The 20,953-nt window shown below is 42.6% G+C and overlaps 1 protein-coding gene and 1 pseudogene across 1 annotated transcript; one reads left to right on the top strand and one right to left on the bottom strand.

The window, feature by feature from the left end:
- Positions 1–2,355: 2,355 nt before the first annotated feature.
- LOC123070640 (disease resistance protein RGA5-like) lies at positions 2,356–7,690 on the bottom strand (annotated as a pseudogene).
- A 10,085-nt stretch (positions 7,691–17,775) lies between these two features.
- Positions 17,776–18,971, top strand: LOC123183153 (protein RESTRICTED TEV MOVEMENT 2). The gene has a single exon (XM_044595899.1). The coding sequence runs from the start codon at positions 17,847–17,849 to the stop codon at positions 18,813–18,815; it is 969 nt and encodes a 322-aa protein (XP_044451834.1). The 5' UTR covers positions 17,776–17,846; the 3' UTR covers positions 18,816–18,971.
- The last annotated feature ends 1,982 nt before the right edge of the window (positions 18,972–20,953 follow it).

Raw genomic sequence — 20,953 nt, forward strand, 5'->3', positions numbered from 1 at the left:
TCTCGGGCTTTACTATATGCCGGTATGTCATTTTTACATTACTGTAACATGCTAGCAAGTCAATAGGGATTATAACCAAACTTGAGAGTTAAACTTCGAGAATTTGTCATTTGGAAATTTAAAATGCCTACAAAAGTGAACTTGTTTAGTTGGAGTATATGTGTTTGTCACTGAGTAGAAAATAAGATGCTTGTGTCCTTATCCAATTGTTTATATGACTTCCTGTGAACCTACTACAGGTCATAGGTTACGGCCAATTCTTGATGAAAGAGATGACAAAGTTTCCTAACATTACCATCTTGAAGCTGGAAGTACTAGCATGTGGACATTCCTTTGGAGCCAGCTCGTTCCATCTTCTAAGGATGTCTAGTGGTATAAGAGAGCTGAAGCTTAAACTTCTTGACATGCCGAGGGGACTGGAGGTAACAATATACTTAGCTTGAGGCGACTTCCATGGCTTAGCTGCGAGTTGCCCTACTCTTGTTCTTAGTTAAGGTTACATACTCATACTGATGTGAATGCAACCTGGGTTATTGACTTTGTGATCGCTTTTATTTCAAAAGAGTAGCACTTACAAGTCTGTCTGAAATGTCAAAACAAACTGATGGGTCATATTTTTAGCAAAGAAACGGGGACCCTCCTTTGATCTTGTTCAGCAAATGCAAGAATCTTACTATTTTATATGAGAATTTTTGTGATGGCTATAATAATGTTCGAAGTACGATTTCCTATATGCATAGCGCAATTATACTTTCTGTAGAATGCTTGCTCCAAAATTAGTTTATTTTCTAGTAGTACTTTGTTAATTTTGTTGTTGACATATCTAAGAGTGTTCTATTCATGCAGTGTAATTATTTCTAGTTTCATCTCTGTCTTATCTCAAACTGTAAAAAGTTAAATCTTATTACTTATTAGAACTTATATGCCAATTGTTCCAGGGACAAATTGCGTGCCGATCAGGTTGCAGGTGTGTTGAGCCATCAAACTGGGAAACCAAGGAACTCGTGCTCCGTTGCCTTGAAGAAATAGAGATCGATGGCTTTATAGGAACTGAACATGAACTCGCTCTGGTGAGAAGGTTATTCAAGTGGACAACAATGTTAAAGAGGATGACAGTACATTTCAATGACTCGGTCACTCAAAGCAAGGGGAAAGAGCTTTGCCAGCTGTTACTGAGCTTCTCTACGCCAGAAATATGTATGAAATTTCTGCACTAAAATTCCTGCAAGGGCAAAGGACACCAGTTTTGTGGCTTGCAATGGTTGTCAGTTCATAACAGCCTACTTTCGTGAAACTGAAGTATGAGACCAGCAACTTGTTTCCACTATTTCTGAGGCTGTACTCTTGTAGCTTATCTTGTTCTACTAAAACTTGTTTTCAGTATATGTGAGACTGGACTATGAGGAGCAACTTGTTCAACTCTAGTAAGTTGTTTAAGACTATTCCCAGTATTGTGAGGTCGAAGTCTAGCAACTTGTTTTCATGTTGGAACCACATTTGTGATGGTTCCTGTCATCCAAAGCTTAGCTGCAGGTGTAAAGTTGTGCAAGTTACGACCTGATGTGATGCAGGGATGGCCATTTCAACTTCAAGTGCGGCACTAGAAGTTGAAATGGAATTCCAAGCCTAAGCAAGACAGAAGATCGTACAGCATAACAATTTGGTAGCACTGATTGGTCGCTTGAGTTCTCTGCACCTACGTCGCATGTCGTTGGACCAGCAGATGGAGCGGGACGAGGTGGGGGCGCAGAAGCCGCTCTTCTGAATCGCCGGCGCTTAGCCCCTCCTCTTCCGAGGTATACTACCTGCAGACTGCAGTTGTCAGCAAAACTATCACGGTGTTGCACAAACTTCACCTATACTAAGAAAACCAAATTAAAGGGGTTTCCCAGCAATAAAAAAAATGAGAAAGGGAGAGGCACATGAGAGTCGCTCAGATATGAAGAAGAGAGAACAGACACAAGACCAAAACAATATATTTGAACAATTCCCAGGTTTGAACAATCAATCCGCACGGAGATCATGGGGCGGACTGAATAAGTCAATATAGATTAGAATGTAGTGTACGTGTAGACAATACATTGATATCAGGTCTCAAGGAAACCATAAAGTATAGACAGAACTTGGTAGCCAACTGAGTCATGAAGCAGCAATGTGAACATGGCAGGACTGTGCCAAAGCATTACAACCAACATCAACGACCGTCCACTGGCCAGCGCCGTAGACCAAAGCACCCATAGTCTATCCAACTGATTGCAGGCTGAGTTGCATCAAGCACCGTCCGACCAAGCTCAGCCAGAGTCCAAGGTTCATCGGAGTCTTCCTGCTTCTCTGTCACATGATAAAAAGAGACAAATGGATCAGAACAAGTAACTCTAAGCAGTAAGGAAACCAGATACGGTTAAATTTATTGGGTGCCAATTATTCTCATTAGGTAATCTGTAGCAACAAGTTAAACTTCAATCACGGTGTAATCTTTAACGATTGAATTGTTGTAATCTTTTGTGTGCCAAAACAGATGTATATTGGTAGCATAATGTTTTCTAAAACAGAGTGGGCTTTCTAGTGTAGCCCCCAAATGAATAACATCAAATGGAGAGGACTCGTTTTCAGAGCACAGCGTGTGATGATAAGCTCACCTCTTTGTGTTTGGATCAGAAGCAAGAACTCTGAAGCCAACAGAAAAATATACACGAACTAAACTGTAAGTAATATGGTAGACTCTCACTACAGTACCAACTAGTAACTACTAAGCAGCAAGGAAAATGAAGAAATACATTTTATCGAGTGGTAATTATTCTCATAATATAATGTGTGTCAGCAAGTTAAACTTCAGTCAGGATATAATCTATGTCAACTGAACCGTTATAATCTTTTGATGCGCTAAAACAGATGCATATCGGTACCATATCATTTATGGCAACAAGGGCCTCTGAACTTGTCAAGCAAGTGGGCAAAGATTCATGTCAAAAGTACATTAAATCGTAAGTTTAACATTGTATCTCAAGTTCTCAGCAGATAATGTCAGCACAAATCATATAAGACACCACCTTTCATTCATTCATCAAATATGGCAGGAAGTGAGTATCATTGACGGCAGCAACTATGACCATGACCAAACCAACATGAGACTAATGATTGCTGCATTTTACATGTGTGTTTTCTCGATTCTTATTCAGATCCATGACTAGCAACAAGAGTTTACTGAGACAAAAGCAAATGGTAATTATACGTACATCACAAATTTTCGTACTCCAAACATAAATTGCAAGTTGATCATCCAACAGCTAAAAAAAATGTGAAGAAAGATAATTGTAACATAACTATGCCATCACCTGATCCAGGATACAGGTAAAATGAGCCTTCCACAAAACTCTTGACATAATAAACCATCTAATATGACTATTCAACAGAAGGGCGGTTTGGGTGCACTGATAAGGCATCCCGGAACGCAGAAACCATGGTTGCATCACGAGAGTAATTCTGATACAGTTTGATCTTCTGGAGGCATAACAGGTGCTCCATGCCGACTGGTATACTGCCACCCCACTCCGCGCTATTGAGAGCGAGGGTTCGTAAGTTGGGCATGGCCCCTGCCTGAAATCCCAGGTATGCCATAATGTCTTCCTTTGAGTGAAATGTGAAGTGCTCCAGAACCAGGAATAGTCCTCTTCCCAATATAACCCTTTCTTTAGGGAGATGCGACAAACTAAATTCAAGTTTGACGAGGGAGGGAAGCTCCCCAAGAAGATGAACCTCCTCAGTTGACGTCTCCTCCACACGCAGATCGAGGATACGAAGGCAATGGAGACCACCCATCCATTTGGGAACTCTATGGAAATTCAATACAGACCCGCGACATTCCTCGATATGTTGAAAAGGATTGGATAATGAGCCCAGCTGGTTATCGACTTTAGAATGAGACCCATAGAATCGAAGATATTTGAGGTTACAAAGCTGTCCAATGGAGTAGGCCAAAGCATCAAGTTTTGGCTTCTCAAAAGACCCCACATAGATTACCAGTTCCCTAAGATCGGTAAGCTCGCCAAGACCCATAATGGCCTTCATGCTCGGATTGGTCACCATACGATATATTATCAGACTGCGTAGTGATTTCATATCCCCAATCCATTCAGGCAGCCCTTCTTCCATACCAAAACTAAGATAGGACAAGCGAGACAAATGAACTATATCTGAGGGGATGCTCTTGAGATCTGCAAAAGGTATGGCCAGCGTCTCCAAGTAAATAAGCCCTTTAAGTTCAGCTGGGAGCTGTACAAGACGTGATACTGAAACATACAAGTACCTCAGCTGAAACAATTGGCAAATAGCGGTGAGGTCAAGGGTCCCCATGACTCCACTAGAACTGTCCTGATCAATTCTGAACACCCGGAGGTACTTGAACAACAAAAGAGGAGGCATGGAGTTTCCCGACAGTGCAAATGATCGAACTTGTGATAGGCTAACAGAAATAGTTGCTCCATCACCAACAAAGGATGTCAGAGATAATCGACGAATCTTGTATTTGCTGCCATGCCTTCATAATTGTATGCCACACTTACAAAGTTATCTTCAGCGCACTTGCTTAGGATCAAGTCAAGCATCATGTCGTGTACTCTGCAACACACCTCCTCCTCCTCATTTTCATAAGGCTGAATCATGCTTCTGTTGATAAGCTCATTGAAATAACTCCTACCAACATCCTCCAGATCTTGCACATGCAAACTACTGATAAAGCCTTCAGCTATCCATTGTCGAACCAGATCATCCCTTGGGATTTCGCAATCCTCAGCATACATACCAAGGTACAAAAAACATGCCCGCAGATAAGCAGGAAGATGCATGTAGCTAAGGTTTAATATACTCTTCATCTCTTCCAAGGTAGGATTTGTAGCAGACTGGGCACCCAAAGAATCCCTTATGCTCTCCCACCCCTTCCTTGATCTTTCTTCACTTGCTAATAGGCTAGCTATTGTGATAACTGCAAGTGGCAATCCATGACACTTCTTCAAAATCTCAGCCATGATGTCTTCAAGTTGGGGTGGACAACCATGTGCAGACCCAAATACTCTATTCAAGAATAACATTCTTGAGTTTTCTTCACTGAGAGGTTTCAATCTGTACATGCCCTCACGGTCATTCTGACAGGCTACGATAGCTACACCTTCTACTCGTGTTGTAACTATTACTCTACTTCCATTACCCTCTTCTGGAAAAGCACACTTAATAATATTCCAAGCTGATTCATCCCACACATCGTCAACAACAATAAGGTACCTGTTCAAATGTTTGTAAAGGTTAGTTACATTATAATATAATATGATTAATTCATAGACGAAATCATCAAAATCTTGACAAAGTAGGTTCAAGCAAAAAGGATATATGGAATTTTCTGAGAAGCTATGAATTATCATAATGAATGAAAAAGTAATACCAAAGCTTATAATTATCCATGTCTATCACAAAGGCCTAAAAAATAAAAACATTCACAAATCTTGCATGCATGGATGAAAAATCAGTACCAGATATGTGAACTGGACATCATAATTCAATCTTTAGATTAACTATTTTCACCAAAAAGAAATGGTATGGAGGGGTATGTTTATCCTAAATGTAAAAACTTTGTCAAAACGCCCTACCAGTTTAGCACATATGTCACATAGACATTCAATAGCCCGTCTTTTAGAAACACTCTTCTTACTGAAGGCACATGGGTTTAACATGTTTCTATTACCCTAGCAATTATGGCACTGGATGGAAAACATACCAATAATTTAATCACTTTTTTCAAAAGATGTATGTTTTACATCTTTTATTTCCGACTTTAAATGTCTATCATAAACACAAAGCACCAAACAGTCAGCTTGGATGGATAAATATCAGTACAAAATGTATATTAACCAATTACTTAGCTCAAATTTAACAAGTGTAGCCCATGCAAGTGACTGCTGATAGTGAGTAATACCTTTTCTCTTTCAGATGTTCCCTTAGCTCTTTAATGATGTCGTCAACCTTGCGAGCGTGAGATGAAACGGGGTCGTTCATCCCAAGTTTATATTGTAAATTGTTGAGTAGCTCACTCATATCAGGCCTCTGTGAAACTGAAAAGAATGCCTTGCAATCAAATTGCGAGTCAATCTTGTCATAGACCTGTTTGGCAAGTGTAGTTTTACCAAGACCACCTAATCCTACAATGGATACCACCTTGAGTTTCTTCCGAGTATCCATCAACCGAGTGACAACCTCCTCCCTTGGGCCATCAATGCCCACGAGAGTATCTGCCTCCTGATATACCGCTCGCAGCCGAGGGTCAACAGGCACATGGCCAGAGGCAGGCTTCCAATCATCAATCTTATATCTCTCACGTCGATCATTCGCCTCCAAGGCAAGAGTCTTGAGCTCTTCCATCCGGTCGGCTATCCGAAGGCGTTGTCGAAACTTCTTGATGAATTGAGTAATCTTCTCTATGAAGCCTGCCTTGGCATCATCAGCTCGAAATTGGTGCACGAAGTCGTCAATACAATTCTCCATGTCATAGGACATATCCCTAACATGATCCACCCAGTCCTTGACAGTTGGATCGAGCTCATCATCCATGAGCTCGAGCTTCTGGAGGGCAGCGTTCATGGCGCTGAGTTCCTTCTCAAGGAACGAAGCCTGCTTCCTGACCCCTGTGAACTTGCCGTACTCGTCACCCATGAGTGCTTTGAGCTTGCCGATGGTCACAATTTCGCCAGCCATCTGTGAAGCAAGAGTTACTGTGGGTTTTTTCGATGAAGACATATATTTTTCAGATAATACAACAACGTCTGTGAACTAAGGGAGTGTTCGGAGTCTCTCCACTCCAGACTCCACTCGCGGAGCCGACGGAGTTGCTGAGTTAGCCTGGAGTCTCTCCACTCCAGGCTAAATTAGCGGAGCAGCAAACTAGGTGCTCCGCAGATCCCTGAAATTTTGGGGAGCCGGTGGATAACCGAACAGGGCCTAAGAGCCTGTTCGGACTCCGTTCCGGAGCGGAGCGGCAACTAGTTGTAACTTATGGAGCAGCTAAAGCGATGCTCTGCTCCGCTCCGCTCCGTGACCGAGCAGTGGAGCCGTGGAGGGCTGCCAAACACAGCCTAAGTCTGCGGATAGGTCCATGACAATACATTTTTGTTGTTGTTGAATACACGCTCCATCCCCAAAATAAGTGTCACTAAATTTGAGATACTTATTTTGAGACGGAGAGTGTAGTAAAACAATACATAGGGTTCAGAAAAATATACTGGATTTAGATGGGTTCACAACAGTACAACTCAATGGATTTTCAGATGGATTTTTTTTTTGCAAGGGTTTTCAGATGGATTCACAACAATACAACAACACATTTGGGCATTTGGCAGATGGGTGAATTAATAAAGTGCTAAAATTTCTTATAAGCACTAAGTACAGCGTAAGTGGCACTGAATCTACTCATCTGAATGAACCACCTGATGTGGGCACGTAGATGGGGATGTCGGGAAGGCTCCGCGGATGAAGGAGAGGAGGCGGACGGGGATCGGGGAACGGGCGGCGGCGAGCCGGAAGCGGATGAGGCGGTCGGGGAAGGACGCGGGTCTGGATTGTGTGTGCTGGCAAGGAGAAGGGGAGGCGACGCTGGAAGGAACTAGGTAGGGGAGATGAGCCGGTCAGTGGGAGCGAGGAGTGAGTGGTGACTGGTGAGGAGTGCTTTCACGACAACCCCACGCGACGACCGACACGACGACTCGGCTGCCTCGCGAACCAGACCCACTTCCGCACGTTCTCCCTCACGGCCCAGCCCACTGACTAAATTTAAGAAACTGCAAATAAATCACGTAAGAACATTTCCATAGAAAAGAACGTAAGCACTTATACTGTATCATATCCCGTCAAAAAAAAATATACCAACAGATTAGAGCAAGCTGAGGGGATAAAAACTTAATAGACCATATCACTACTTTTTACAAAAAATTATTTGGTCCACCAGATAATTCTTCTGTTTCACTTAATATTCATAATCCCATTAGGATTCAAGAGGGATGTGAAAAAAAATTAATGGAGGAATTCTCTTTGGAGGAAATTAAGAAGGTTGTCTTTAAAATGGCACACAATAAATCCCCTGGACCAGATGGCTTCACTGCTGAATTTTATCAGCATTATTGGAGTAAATTGCACAAAACCACCACTTTGAAGACTAGATTTGCGAAAAACACTATAATACATTTTTTTTGCAAAAAAACACCATGTCTACGGTAATCTTTTTGCAAAAAACACTGATCGGCGGATCTTGCTCAGTTAAGTGAGTTTATGACAAATGAGGCCCGTCAGTCAGGCCAACATGGCACAGCCTAAGTAACGGCGACATTGGCTAAAGTTATCATTATGTGTGGCCCTGTGGGGTCCACCTGTCATTGAAACAAAAAGAAAAAAAACTGATTCGTCAACCTCCCGTCGCGCTCGCTCCTGCCGCGCACGCTGCTCGCCGCAGCCGCCGCGCCTTGCTGCTCGTCGCGGCCGCCGTGCCTCGCTGCTGCCGCGCCCGCTGCTCGCTGCTGCCTCCGCGGCCGCTACTCGCCGCCGCCGCACCTGCTGCGTGCTCGCTGTTCGCCGCACCTGCTGCCTGCTGCTCACTGCCGTTGAAGCCGCGCTCGCTGCCTGCTCGCTGTTCGCCGCACCCGCCGCGCCCGCTGCCTGCTGCTCACTGCCGCGGCCCGTCCCAACCCCGACCGAGGTCGCCCGTCCTGCCCCCAGACGAGGCAGAGCCTGCCATAGTCGTTGCACACAAATTGTTCGATGGAATGCCCAGGAGAGGCTTGTTAGGCTGACAAGCAGGCCCCATGTCCAGCAAACGTTTTCATGTAACGGTGTGAGAAATTGGTGCCACGTCAGCCTGACTGGCGGGCCCCATTTGTCATAAACTCACTTAACTGAGCAAGATCCGCCGATCAGTGTTTTTTGCAAAAAGATTACCATAGACATGGTGTTTTTTACAAAAAAAATGTATTATAGTGTTTTTCGCAAACCTAGCCTTCAAAGTGGTGGTTTTGTGCAATTTACTCGCATTATTGGGATCTGGTGAAACTTGATTTAAAAGCTTTGTTGGATAACTTTGCCAATAGGAAAATTGATATTAGTAGACTAAACTATGGGATTATAACCCTAGTTCCAAAAGGGACAGATGCTAATCAAATACAGAAATTCAGGACAATTTGTTTGCTAAATGTCTGCTTCAAAATCATCATAAAAGTGTTAATGAATAGGCTGAATTTGGTAGTTGATGATGTTATTTCTCCTGTTCAAACTGTTTTTATTAAGGGCAGGTATATTATGGAGAGGGTTTTGATCCTTCATGAGGCTTTGAATAGCATAAAAAAGAAAAAACAAAGTGCTATGCTTCTGAAAATTGATTTTGAAAAGGCCTATGACAAAATCAAATGGTTCTTTCTTTTTCAAATGTTGAAAGTGAAGGGATTCCCAAATAAATGGATTGATTGGGTCATGGAGACTATTAGAGGGGGGAATGTTTGTGTCAAGGTTAATGAGAACCTAGGAAAATACTTTATCACCCATAAAGGATTGAGACAGGGGGACTCTCTATCCTCTCTGAACTTTGACCTGGCTGCTGATGCCCTGGCAATTATGTTAGACAAAGCCAGAGAAAATGGGCTGGTGAAGGGGGTCCTGAATGAATACATACCAAATGGGGTCAATATGTTGCAATATGCAGATGATACCATCTTCCTATTGCAAGATGATACAGAAAGTGCACACAATTTGAAATATATTTTATGTCTGTTTGAGCAAATGTCTGGTTTAAAGATCAATTTTCATAAAAGTGAGTTTTTTTTGTTCGGAGAGGCTATTGATAAGAAAGATGAATATGCTAGAATTTTCACATGCCCAGTGGGTGCCTTGCCCATGAAATATGTAGGGCTGCCTATAGATAAGAATAGAATTTGTAACAAGCATTGGAAACCTCCAAAGAGTAAGATGGAGAAAAAATGTACAACTTGGCAAGGCAGATTGCTTGCCAGTGCAGGGAGAGTTACATTGATTCAGTCAGCTCTCACAGGCATCCCGTATTTTATGATGTCCTTCTATGGGCTTCCCATTGGGGTTGAAAAATGCATGGATTTTTTCAGGGCCAGACTTCTATGGCAAGAAGATGATCAAAAAGGAAAATACCATTTGGTGAAATGGTCTGAGGTCTGTAGGCCAAAAGATATGGGGGGCCTGGGGATCCAAAATCTTGCATGCATGAACAAAACATTGCTGAGTAAATGGTGGTGGAAATTATATACAACTGAGGGGCTGTGGCAGGACATTATTTGGAAAAAATATATTAAGAATAGAAATCTGGGCACTATTCAGGCCAAACAGGGAGATCCCAGTTTTGGAGGGATATACTAAAACATAGAGACCATTTTGTTTCTTTGTGCAAATTTAAAATTGGGAATGGAGATAGAACTCGCTTTTGGGAAGATTGGTGGATTGGCACTGGTCCATTAAGCAAAAATTTCCTAGGCTTTATGATCTTTGTTTTGATAAGAAGAAAGCAGTTAAAGAAGTTTTTGACAATGATCTAGATAATGTGCAATTTAGAAGAACTTTATTGGGGGACGCTAGAGAGCTATGGGGACATATTAAAGAAGCATGTAGATCGGTGACTTTGAATGAGGATAAAGACGAAATAAAATGGTCTCTGACTAAAAAAGGAGTGTATACTGTAAAATCTTTCTACATGCATATGATTGAAAATGGTGTCAAATATCCTCATATGTATATGTGGAAGATTAAAATGCCACCCAGAATCAAGGTGTTCATGTGGTTTGCTCTTAGGAAAAGTATCCTTACAAAAGATAATTTGCTTCATAGGGGTGGAAAGGAGATGATAAATGTCCTTTTTGTGGACGTAAAGAGAATATAAATCATCTTTTTCTATCCTGTTCAGTTGCTAGACTATTGTGGAACATTTTAAAATGTGCTTTCAATCTGAGAGACATTCCAGAAACCCTGAAAGCTACTATGAAAACCTGGGTAAATACATTTGGGAAAGATGAAAAAAGTTTGGTCATGATAGGTGTTTCAGCGATTTGCTGGACTATCTGGAAATTAAGAAACAATGTTATTTTTGACAACAATAGGGTAAATGACCCCTATGTTCCTGTTACTCTGTTTCTCAAAAATTTAAATGATTGGAATATTTTGCAGACAAATCCCGCAAGAAGTAAGATGATGGAGGCTGGAGTGAAGCAAGTAAGTATGGTGGCAGAAGAAGTGTTCAAAGCAGCCCGTGGGTGGCGCCTGGACTGGGAGAATCCAGGGGTGATCACAGGAAGACCCCGTTGCTGCGATGAAAGAGCTTCTGCCATTACTTCTAGCTTGCTTTCTTTTGCTTTTCAGACAGTTTATGGTCTTGTATGAATCTATGATAAGACTGTAGTCCTGATGTATGCCTCTGTTCCTAATAACAGAGTTGTAAGTGTTCCGGGGACTGGATTTCTCTCTGAATTCAGGCCTCGGACCACTCGCGTAGGTTCTTTTGCCTTGAGGGTTTCGGGAGGGGAAGGGATGGCTTTTCCTCCTTCCTTAGTTTGGCAATTGAAATTTCGTAGGGGAGTGGAGTGTTATGCTTTGTCTTTTAGTTTCTCTTTCTACCCTGTAGTAAGACATGATGATTTCTTTTAATGGAAATCGGAGAGAATGCTCTCTTTTGTCAAAAAAAATATTGTATCATATATTCTCAAAAAAGAAAACATACATTGTATCATGCTAAAATCACACATACTGTAGTCTATGATTTTTTTTCCTTGAGAAAGATGCACGACGGGTTTCATGGTTTCTTTAGCTTAGCTATCTACGGTTGTTGGTCCATCATTGGTCTTTGGTTCGGCCCTATAACCCTATTATGTGCACTTTAATAAAAAAAATATCTTTCTTTTTATACATGTGAATGTGATAGGTGTTGTGTTTCCCAAAAATGTGGTCTTGGTGAACATAATGACTCAAGTCGACAAGCACGCTTAATTTGGTGTGTAATTCTTTCTTTCTGTTGTGTTTTTTTTGTATTCCAATCCCACACATCAAGCAACATGGTCAAAAAGAGGTGAGGAGGTGTTCTACTCCATGTCTTGGCGAGATGTAACCCTGCAACACGTCTATGAGTTTGGCGACTAGCGACGCACTGGCGCGTCGAAGTTTATGCTTTTCCTTCATCATTAAAGTCTCTTTTCAGTTTTCAGCATGTTAATATTAATTTAAGGGTGTGGAGGTGTGTCTCCGGTGGATCTATTTCTGGCGGATTTGCTCGGATCCCGTCGTTGTTCGTCTACGTTCGTGTGTCTTCGGGTTGAATCCTTCCAACCTACGTTATTCTTCATCTGCGGCGGTTGCTGTTTTGGTGCGCTGGTCCTATGGCGCCTTAGCACGACGACTTCCCGACTGTCTATTACAACAAGTTGTGCCCGACTCCGATGATGAAGGAGTGATGATGGCGGCGCGCCTTCGGCTCGCTTCAGTGCTTGTAGTCATCGCTAGATGGTCTACGGATCTGGATGTAATTTTTATTTCTGGTGTTCGTTGTGCTGCCATGATTGAAGATGAATAGATCGAAAGTTTTTCGCAAAAAAATATATATTAATTTAAGGGTGTGGCTATGTCTCAACCAACTGAGCCTTAACCACATCAGCATGACGTATTTGGTTTGTTTGATTTTCCTACATCACATGGTTGTTGGGGGTTGTTGTTTTCATTTTTCTTTTGGGTTGTGCTGGTTGTCATCTGTATTTGTGTGTGCTGTTTCGGTGTTTTTTTTTGGGATGGTCTTGTTCACAAGCCTTTTATTTATTGTTTTATTTACCTTTTATTCATTGGAGTGTCGCCCATCCTGGACCGCCAACAAAAACCACGCCTCCAACTTGGGGCCAAGCAGGGGCGGAATTGGGCCTGAGGCAACTGGGGCTATAGCCCCAGGCTTGGCCCATCTAGTAGGCATACATTCATTAGTTTCTTTTTTATATTTATATACATACAAGGCCCAGCCCCAGGCGTGCAAGCACAGCCCCATGTTCAGCCCACGTAAGTTCCCACTTCCCAGCCCAATGGAGATGTCCTATGCCACGACTCGAGACCACCACAGTTGGTTTGGTTAGTAGCGATTTCTAAGGAATCAATCGTCCAGTGTTTCGCCTCATCTTTCGCCCAATTGATCAAAAAACGTCTCCGTTCACAGCTGTGTCGCCTCAGCCGCTCGCCGTTTCCCACGGGACAGATCGGCGTCCCGCGTCTGTACTTGCGCCCAGGCGGCTGGTGCTTGTCACTCAGAGCACGGATCATCGCCTCGTCGACTCCTAGCAGTGCCCTCCGGGCTCCAGCCCTTCTTCCTTTTCATCTTCAAAATCGGCTAGACAGCAAGACAGGACAGGTAATCTTCAGTTTGTTGTATCTGTCATCTAATTTTTCCTAGTTTTCTTTCTATTTGCCCAAGTCAATGAGTTTGTGACATTCAATTATATTACTTTAATCACTTCTATTTCATTGTTATTTGTTAACAGGAAATATTGTTCAAAATCCAAGATGAAGAGGATTCGAACAATTGAAGAGGAAATATTGTTCAAAATCCTTGATTCTGCTTTGTCACTATAGCAACCGTAGAAAGAGCTTTCTCAGCTATGAGCATTGTCAAAACTGAGTTGCGGAATAAGATGAATGATGAATGGATGAATCATCGTTTGGTGTGCTATATTGAGCGTGATGTATTTGCAAGCATTGATGATATTAAGATTATACAGTGCTATCAAAAAATGAGGAAACAAAAGGGGCTACTACCTCGTGCACTTCGTGACAATGGGTTTTTTTTTTGCAAAATATCATACGAACAATTGATTTAAGTATATGTCCAGTGTCTTAATTTTAAATACTCGATTTTATGTTTGCAGCTCCAGGTCTTTCTACTATTGCTGGTGAAGAAACAATTGCCTAGAATTAAGCAAGTCTTCATCAATTTGGTACCAAACAATGTTTGTAAAATGCACTTTGTTAAATTATTTGTTTTATCGAATTTTCTCTCATGGTAATAAGGAATTTACATTTCATCTTTAATGTGAATTTGTGCCATACTTCTAGCACATGTTGGTGTGCATGCTATTTGACGTTATTTTTAGTCAGTTAGTTTTAGCCCTAGGCTTTGAGAAATCCTGACTCCGCCTCTGGGGCCAAGCAGCTGAAAGTTAACGTAGTATTTTTCATTTGCGAAGTAGTCTGCATTGTTGGATAATGATAATAGATTAGTTATCTCGTGTAGTACATGAGTACTAGGAAATAGTATTGTGTGAGTATGTGGCCTTTTATTGGAAGTGAAATTTAGATAAAATCACAACTTTGACACCTTCAGGCTAAATTTTTAATAAAACATAAACTATTATTTTGCTTGAACAGAAAAATCATATGAGAATAAATGTTGTTAAAATTTTAAATATCTACCATGCGCATATTTTTTCCTGTAGGTAAAATATTGATATGAATAAATGAAATATTTCCCTATATTCCAAAAAGTGTTGTGAGAATAAATGTTTGTGCATCTGTAAACATATGTTCATGCACACACACACAAAATGTTCACAAATATGAAAAATAAGTGTTTATTAATTTTTCTAAATGTTCATGAAAGACTCAAAAGGTGCACATACATTCCAAAGAAATTTTATGAAATTTTAAAAGCATACTAGCATATTTTCAAAATGTTTGTGTAATTCTAAAAAATGATCGCCTTTTAAAAGTAAAAATTCATAAAAGGTTAGGTAAAAATGAAACAAAACACATGCAACCGTGGTTGCGCGTGGGTGTGCGAGAGGTGGGGTATTGTGGTTGCGCGATGGTGACTTCGTACAATCTCAAGATGCTATGCCGGCTAAATCTCTCGGATGTGCTCATAGGAGTACGGTGTGCGAGCGTGTGTTCATACGGGTGACTGTATGCTCGTGTATGTGAGCGACTTTGATTCTACTTTGTTAAAAAAAAGGACCACTCGCATTGCCTCAAAAAAAGGGACCACTCTTTTTTTAGGTTTAAAACAAAATAACACGTCCCGCCTCAGGGCAATTCTCGACTCACTTCTATTGGGTTGGTCCAGTAGCCGGTTTGTCTCCTTTTTCCTCATAATTTTATTTCATAGTTTGTTCGTTTGTTCATTTTCCTTCTTTTTTTTCTTTTGTCCTAATTTTCAAAATATTCAAAATATATATTGTCCAGAATTACTTAATAATAATGTTCTGGCCCGGTGATTCACAGTTAGAAAATGTTCATGCAGTGCAAAAAACGTGTTCACGCTAATTTTAAATTATTCGTACCACTAAAATAAGTTAGTGATATTTAACAAATATATGCGCATTTGAAAAAATGACATTTAAAATATGAGTGACATTTAAAATATTTATGCAATGTAAAAATGTTCATATAATTAAAAATGTACTTTTCCATTCTAAAAATATTGTGACTTTTAATAAAAAGCAGTATTATAACTTCTAAGAAAAAAATCGTGACTTTTAGAAGAATAATTGTGACATTTAAAAAATGAGTGACAATTACAATATTTATGCAATGTAAAAAGTGTTCATGTAAAATAAAAAAAAAAGTGTTATGTTCCATCCAAAAGAAAAATTGTGACTTTTAATAAAGAACAATATTATTAGTTTTAATCATAAACAATATTATGAATTTTAAAAGAATGTCCACGCATTTCAAAATAATAATTGTGACATTAAAAATAGGAGTGACATTTACAATATTTTTGCAATGCATTTTTTTCATGTAATTAAAAAAGTGTTTTGTTCCATTACAAAAATACTGTGACTTTTGAAAAGAATGTTCAGGCATTTCAAAATTACTTTTGTGACATTTTAATCAAATGTATATAAAATTTCGAAAATTTCTTAGTACCATTTAAAAAATTATAGTATTTCTCGAAAGTTTTTGTGTTCAGAAATATTTTCGTGATATTTTTTTTAATATATCTATGAAATCTAAGAAAGTTCTTACCTAATTGAGAAAAATAATCTTACAATAAAAAAATGTACACGAGATTTTAAAATATATTTACTGAATGTAAATAATGATTGTACAATTTAGAAATAAAATATTCTAATTTAAAAATATTAATACATCTTAAAAATTGTTCGAACACATAAGAAAATGTTTAGCTTGTTCTAGAAAAACGTCTATGGTATTTATGAAAAGCAGTTAACCATATATTTGGAAAATTTTCAATGGGTATTTGATAACTTTTGAATGTGTATTTCGGAAAATATTGCAGTGTGTAATTGAAAAATGTTTAATTTGTACCTACAATATGTTCAACCTATATTTCAAAAAGTTTGTATGTATTTACAAAAATGAAGAAAATAAGAGAAAAATGAAAATACGAAAAGAGAAGATAGAAAAATAAGAACAAAAAACCGTATGGAACCTTCTAAAACCGGCCCATAGAAGCTTCCGTAAATTGCTCCACAAAACTATTGTAGGGTGATATAATCATCGCGGGTCAGTCATGGTAGCGAACACGTGCAAAACCCTCTTGTCCTACTTCCCGAAAGAAAGCCTGTTTTAGCAGCACTGACCCAGGGCCTGATTTCAGTTGCAGCCGCGGATTACTTTTTTTTTTTTGCGTGGTTATTTTGCGGATTACTTTCTTTCGGTTTCGTTTGGACTGGGAAAAGAGTGAAAAAATATCAAATATGTCAAGTTATGAAAGGACAAAGCATATGCACATATATATAGTAGACAACACCATTGTGAAATACAGTAGATGGTAGAACAACACGATAAACTCTGGGCTGAAAGACAATAACAAAGTAGTTAGAAAATAGAATGACAAAGTTAGCTACTGTACACCAAGATAAAAATATCGCAACAAATAATTGGATAGTTTTTCTGCATGTGGAATCAATGTGATAATTGCTGCATGAACCTTCTTTCAGCTGTGGGGAAGGATAAAACCTTTTTATCTCCCCCAAAAAAGATATATCTCCATCGATAAGGTTTTTCGAAAATCTGATGGCGCGTGTTTATTCTTTATTTTTTGCGAAATCTATTATGATTGGAAGGGGTTTTGCCTTAGTGTGTTTCAGAATATATAGGTAGAAAATCGAAATGGTTTTGGCATTTTTCCGTAAGAACACAAACGAATATGCCCGGATTTTATTTTTTGACCGAGAGTCCGTCCTCCGTTCATGCGTGCGCTCGCCAGGTGGAAGAATGCACATCCAGAAGTTGTGCCACCATCTTACACAAGTTACATATACTTGGCGCTCAAAAAAATAAAGTTGTATATACTTGAAGTGAGATAGAATTAAGATGCGATGCATATCCAATTGGGTGCTAGTGACATACCCCATGGATCGCCGGCCGCACATAGCTTGGCCGCCACGATGATGCACATCTCTTCTTCACATCCATAGCTAGCTTCCCGAAGCATTCTCCTTTCTTTCTTTCTTTCTTTCTTCACCTCCATTTACCCTCCCGCGCAAATATCCCTAAACCTTCCCTCCCCATGGAGGCGGAGCACGACTCCATGGGTGTAGCTTGCAAGCTAAGCTACACTTCTTCCTACCTACACGTATGCATCCATGCATGGTCGGCCGGGTTAATTCCATACAGCAATCTCGTCCTTCCTCCTTCCTCCTCAGAGCCCAAGCTTCGAATCAACCATATCGCCATGCCAACACCTTCATATATATACACGGCGCATCATGCCAACCATCCCCTCTCATCTCCCCTCTCGATCATCAAAGCGCCACAGAGCTAGCTAGCACCACTCTCAGGCCAACGCGATTCCTTGCCTACGCTTCTTCATGGCGGCCACCGGTACCAAGCAGCAGCAGCCCACGGCAACACCGGTGGCGACGGTGGTGGACCCCAAGTTCGAGTGGGCGGAGAAGGAGGGCAGCTACGTGCTCCGCCTCACCCTGACGGGATTCAGGAAGGAAGACTTCCGGGTGCAGGTGGACGGCACCGGGAAGCTCACCGTGCGAGGGGCGACCAGGCCGAGCGCCGGCGGCCCGGGCTCCTCCCTCTACAGGGTCTTCCAGCTGCCCGCAACCGCCAGCCTTGATGACATCGCCGGCCGCTTCGAGGCCGGCGTGCTCACGCTCACCGTGCGCAAGCTCGCCTCTTCCGGTGCCGGTGTGGCCAAGGACAAGGAGGACGGTGCGCCGCCGACGTCCACCGAAGAGATCAGGAGCAAGCCCACGAAGGAGGCTGCCAAGCCGACGCCACCCGCAGAGGTTGGCGGCGCCGAGCCCAAGGAGAGCGTGCTCAGCCGGACGACTCGGCAGGTCGCCGAGCGCGTTCAGCGCATGGAAGAGGAGGCCAACAGACGCAAGCAAGAGGAAGAGAAGAAGCCAGCACCGGCGGCGAAGAAGGACCAACACCCGAGGCCTAAGGCTCCTCAAGCGGCAACAGCAGCTGCGGCGACACCCGAGAAGCAAGGGTCTGCCATCGGCAAGAAGGACAAGGCGGCAGTTGACCGGGAGAGCCTGGAGGACAGGGTTAGGTTGTGCGGTGACGGCGAGGAAGTGAGGGCCAAGGCAGCTGCCACGCCGACAGCCATGGACGCGAAAGCGGAGCACGAGAAGAAGGCGGCGGCGGCGACATGCACCGCCTGGAAGGAGCGCATTGTAGGGGAGCTGAAGGGGCTGACAGACATGAAGTGGGCGGACAACACATTCGAGATTGCGAGGAAGAACAAGGAGGTGGTCGCCGTCGGCGTCGCCGCCTTCTCGCTAGGCTTCTTCGTCTCCCAGAGGCTCTTCGGTAAGTGAGCAGCAGCAATGCATGCGAAGGATGACCATCTCACATACACCAACAGTTGGCACGTAATATGTACAGGCTATTGTTGTGTTAGTAAAATGTACATTAGTGACTCAACAACCATGTAAGCTATTGGTGGCATCAATCAAAGTGTGTACAGCATCAAAGTATATTTGTGGAACAATTCCATACCACTTGTTAGAATAAATCCGAGGCGCTTCGTCGATCTACCGAGGACCAAGCAATCACACAAGCACGACACCGAGATTTGTTAACGAGGTTCACCGATATGGCTACATCTCCGGGGCCTGACTACGGGCGCTCCTTCCCATGACACCGTCACAATACCGCACCCTGGCCGCCCAGGCGCCGGCACACGCCGCCGGCTCCCCCGCGTGCCCGTGCTATTATGTTGGCATAGGTTACATCGTGTGTCTACTCCCGCTATATGAGAGGCCTAGGATACAAGTGTCCTACTAGGACACGACTCCATATCCTATCTAAACACAATACAACTACAAGTCCAACTGTAACCTACCTTGTACAATAGTATTCGACACAACTCTAACAAACTCTACCTTGGCGAATATTCTCCACCACCTTGAATTCGTCCATGCGTCAAACCTCCATGTACATTGGACTTGAGATACACCATGAGCACCGCTACTATTCCCAGACTCCATGTGACTCCACCTGCAACTGTAGTCCCTTCTCGTCTTCTTCACAGTCAATACTTAAGCAAAATTAAGTTCCTTATTACTCTACTTTGTGCTTCCAACTTCTGGAGAATCCGTTCAACGCCATCACACACCGACCACTGTCTGCGTGAAAGTGAACAACTCACATATTGGATGCCACATATAAGAGTTACCTGAACTCAACGTCATCACTCTCCTTAACTGTATGTCTGAAACTTGAAGGAATTTCACCGTCACCCTGTGTCATCCTGAGTCAAATTCGCAGTTGTCTCATCCTTTTTTTTCCCGGATAGTCTCTGGCATATCCCACAGCTATAGCACTCCGCCTCCTTCTGTACTTGTCATCCGCACTTTGCCATGTGCACCGAACACCACAGAATATACGACCATGTACTCTCTCAGCTTTTGACAATTTCAGACTCTCCGCCACTTTCTCAGATTCTCCATGGTCAACTCCTATCCATCTTCCGGCACCGATAGACCCAGTCACCAACTTGAATCCGGTACTCATCAACACTGCTTCAGCACCCCTTGCACAATTTGTCTGACCACATGTCTGACCATTAGTGCCTTGGCCTGTCGCTGTGTCACCGTGCTTATTGCACGCCTCGCCCCTATCACCGCGTCGAGCCTCTGCTGTCCTGGTCGAGTCTCCCGGGTAGCTAGCCCCCACTGCCTCAACCCCCACTGCAGAGAACCATCGATCATCACCGACCGATGCCGAGTATCACGTCTCCATCAGACCACTGGTACCCAGTCCGATCCACGTGTCTCTCACTATCCCGCTGAAATAGGCTTCGACTCTCCGTTAACTTACGCCGTAGCCCCTCCATCAGCTCAGAGTGAAGTCATCCATCAGACTCCAGCTCCACCTTCAACATGACTCCATGTAGCTGCGCCTTTGCTACCCCGCGCCTTGTCGACTTCAAGCTCTCATGTGTACACTGCCTTGAATCAACCCCGCGCCTTAGTCTTGTCGAAACCGCACAAGCCCTCAAGCCTGCACCACGTGTTTCCACACCCCAGAAGTCGGCCACCATCAGCATCACGCTCCTATGTCATCGTCGCTGAAATCACCGCCGTCTTCTGTTTTGACCGACATCCATCAGACTGTCCAGTCCGACCCAGCCGAAATAACCCGACTGCAACCATGCTCTACCCTGCGTGGTGTCCGCCCACACATCTCCGTGCATTGCTTGATGCCCTGTGTTTGCATGATCTTGCCACGACGCGCTTCAGACTCGATCCTCCAAGCCTTATACGCACGTCGCCATCCTCGTCGCACACATCCATCTTCATCAACTTGGCGTTCCGCTACACAATCAAGCAATCAACACTTGAGAAAACATGTAGCCATCAGACCAAAAAATAACCGTGGATCCACCCGCCAACTCCTGTTGATCTTATATGAACATGCGACGCCGCGTCTCGACACACCTTCATGCTGCCAT

The sequence above is a fragment of the Triticum aestivum genome, chromosome 1A (assembly GCF_018294505.1).
Source record: "Triticum aestivum cultivar Chinese Spring chromosome 1A, IWGSC CS RefSeq v2.1, whole genome shotgun sequence".
NCBI classification, from domain to species: Eukaryota; Viridiplantae; Streptophyta; class Magnoliopsida; order Poales; family Poaceae; genus Triticum; species Triticum aestivum.

Excerpts from the sequence above, each read along its gene's own strand:
- LOC123183153 (XM_044595899.1), top strand. The coding sequence starts at position 17,847 with ATGGCGGCCACCGGTACCAAGCAGCAGCAGCCCACGGCAACACCGGTG.